Source organism: Sprattus sprattus, assembly GCF_963457725.1.
Source record: "Sprattus sprattus genome assembly, chromosome: 14".
Taxonomy (NCBI): Eukaryota; Metazoa; Chordata; class Actinopteri; order Clupeiformes; family Clupeidae; genus Sprattus; species Sprattus sprattus.
Genome location: NC_137912.1, coordinates 2615828 through 2618327, shown reverse-complemented (window position 1 = coordinate 2618327; position 2500 = coordinate 2615828). Strand labels below are relative to the sequence as shown.

General features: G+C 44.6%; 1 protein-coding gene across 13 annotated transcripts in view; it reads right to left on the bottom strand.

Annotated features, from left to right (window-relative positions):
* Positions 1–2500, bottom strand: part of abcc9 (ATP-binding cassette, sub-family C (CFTR/MRP), member 9) — an 88131-nt gene that overhangs the window by 6236 nt on the left and 79395 nt on the right. For all 13 annotated transcript variants that reach the window (XM_080851410.1, XM_080851419.1, XM_080851418.1 and 10 more), the window contains 2 exons: positions 1495–1628; positions 1006–1068 (listed from right to left, as the gene is read on the bottom strand). In XM_080851410.1, coding sequence (XP_080707536.1) covers positions 1006–1068; positions 1495–1628 — 197 coding nt within the window. The remainder of the gene's footprint in view (positions 1–1005; positions 1069–1494; positions 1629–2500) is intronic.

Sequence of the window (2500 nt, the reverse complement as noted above, 5' to 3'; positions counted from 1 at the left end):
GAGGGGGTATGGTTGACCAGTCTCTAGGTTACATACATAGTGTTTGGGAGGGGGTATGGTTGACCAGTCTCTAGGTTACATACATAGTGTTTGGGAGGGGGTATGGTTGACCAGTCTCTAGGTTACATACATAGTGTTTGGGAGGGGGTATGGTTGACCAGTCTCTAGGTTACATACATAGTGTTTGGGAGGGGGTATGGTTGACCAGTCTCTAGGTTACATACATAGTGTTTGGGAGGGGGTATGGTTGACCAGTCTCTAGGTTACATACATAGTGTTTGGGAAGGGGGTATGGTTGACCAGTCTCTAGGTTACATACATAGTGTTTGGGAAGGGGTTAGGTTGACCAGTCTCTAGGTTACATACATAGTGTTTGGGAAGGGGGTATGGTTGACCAGTCTCTAGGTTACATACATAGTGTTTGGGAAGGGGTTAGGTTGACCAGTCTCTAGGTTACATACATAGTGTTTGGGAAGGGGTTAGGTTGACCAGTCTCTCGGTGTGGTTACATACATAGTGTTTGGGAAGGGGTTAGGTTGACCAGTCTCTAGGTTACATACATAGTGTTTGGGAAGGGGGTATGGTTGACCAGTCTCTAGGTTACATACATAGTGTTTGGGAGGGGGTATGGTTGACCAGTCTCTAGGTTACATACATAGTGTTTGGGAGGGGGTATGGTTGACCAGTCTCTAGGTTACATACATAGTGTTTGGGAGGGGGTATGGTTGACCAGTCTCTAGGTTACATACATAGTGTTTGGGAGGGGGTATGGTTGACCAGTCTCTAGGTTACATACATAGTGTTTGGGAGGGGGTATGGTTGACCAGTCTCTAGGTTACATACATAGTGTTTGGGAGGGGGTATGGTTGACCAGTCTCTAGGTTACATACATAGTGTTTGGGAGGGGGTATGGTTGACCAGTCTCTAGGTTACATACATAGTGTTTGGGAAGGGGTTAGGTTGACCAGTCTCTCGGTGTGGTTACGAGCACAAATATCAACTTACTGCAATGGTGACCACGGTCCTGTCAGCGAACGCCGTCATCACCACCTTCTGAAGGATGTTTTCCTGTTGAGTGAGTAGAAAAAGACACAAGTTTAAGTTTATGGATCAACAAAACAACAACAATAATAATAACTTAATTGTACTATTCTGTGTGTGTGTGTGTGGGGGGGGGGGGTTGGTATGGTAAATTAAAGGAGAAGTTGATAAAATCAAGTGGATTAATTTAGTCTGTCCTTATGGCACACTACTGCCTCATGAGGCCCCAGTGGAGAACAGCTGGTACTACATGTGTGCACTGCCCACGCAGGCTCTTGCCAGTCAGCTGGTACTACATGTGGGCACTGCCCACGCAAGCTCTCACCAGTCAGCTGGTACTTCATGTGGGCACTGCCCACTCAAGCTCGTGCCAGTCAGCTGGTACAAGTACTGTACACCTGTGGAGAGATCCACTGATGTTAATACCCAGAAGAGAGAGAGAGCACAGCCTACCGTTGCCATGTCAATGGAGGCGGTTGCCTCGTCCATGATGAGGATGCTGCTCTTGCGGACGAAGGCTCTGGCCAGGCAGAAGAGTTGCCGCTGGCCGACGCTAAAGTTCTCCCCTCCCTCCGTCACCACGGCATCTAGAACACACACACACACACACACATGTACACACACACACACACACACACACACACACACACACACACACACACACACACATAAACACACACACACACATAAACACACACACACACACACACACACACACACACACACACACACACACACACACACATGTACACACATCAACATTAAGTCAGCTTTAGATCAGTATAGCATACTAGACTAGTTTAGCATACTAGACTAGTTTAGCATACTACCCTTTGCATGTACACACATCAACACGTGTAGGCATACAAGACAAATTAGCACACTAACGTACTAGTAGACCAGTCCTCATAAAGCTGACACTAACATACTAATGAGTGTGTAATTACTCATACTCATAACCAGGGTGCGATTTGTCCATAAACCAGAGGGGGGGATGTTTTTTTTTTTTTTTTGATCATGAAAAAAAAAAAAAAACAATACATAGGCCTAATTCTCTTCATATACATGCATCATATATGTCTATGATAATCGCTGCTAGACGCTCAGTTCTTGTGCTCCCTCTCATTCACGTTGAAATACTGAAACCGAAACTGAAACTTTGAAACTGAAACGCAACTGTTTTGGACAGAACTCGCTAATTCAGTGAACAAAAAATAACCAGAGGGGGGGTAAATCCCCACCATCCCCCCCGGCAAATCGCACCCTGCTCATAACAGACTAATTACTCTTAATAAGGCATTTACTGCATACAATGAAACATATTACATATAGTGTCTATTTACAAAATGCTACTAAAAAACATATGTAATGTTGGTGCTCAGAAAAATAAACTTTCAGACGTTCAAATATTGAGACTTGAAGAAAATGATCTTGACATGTGAGTATTTTGATAGAGGAG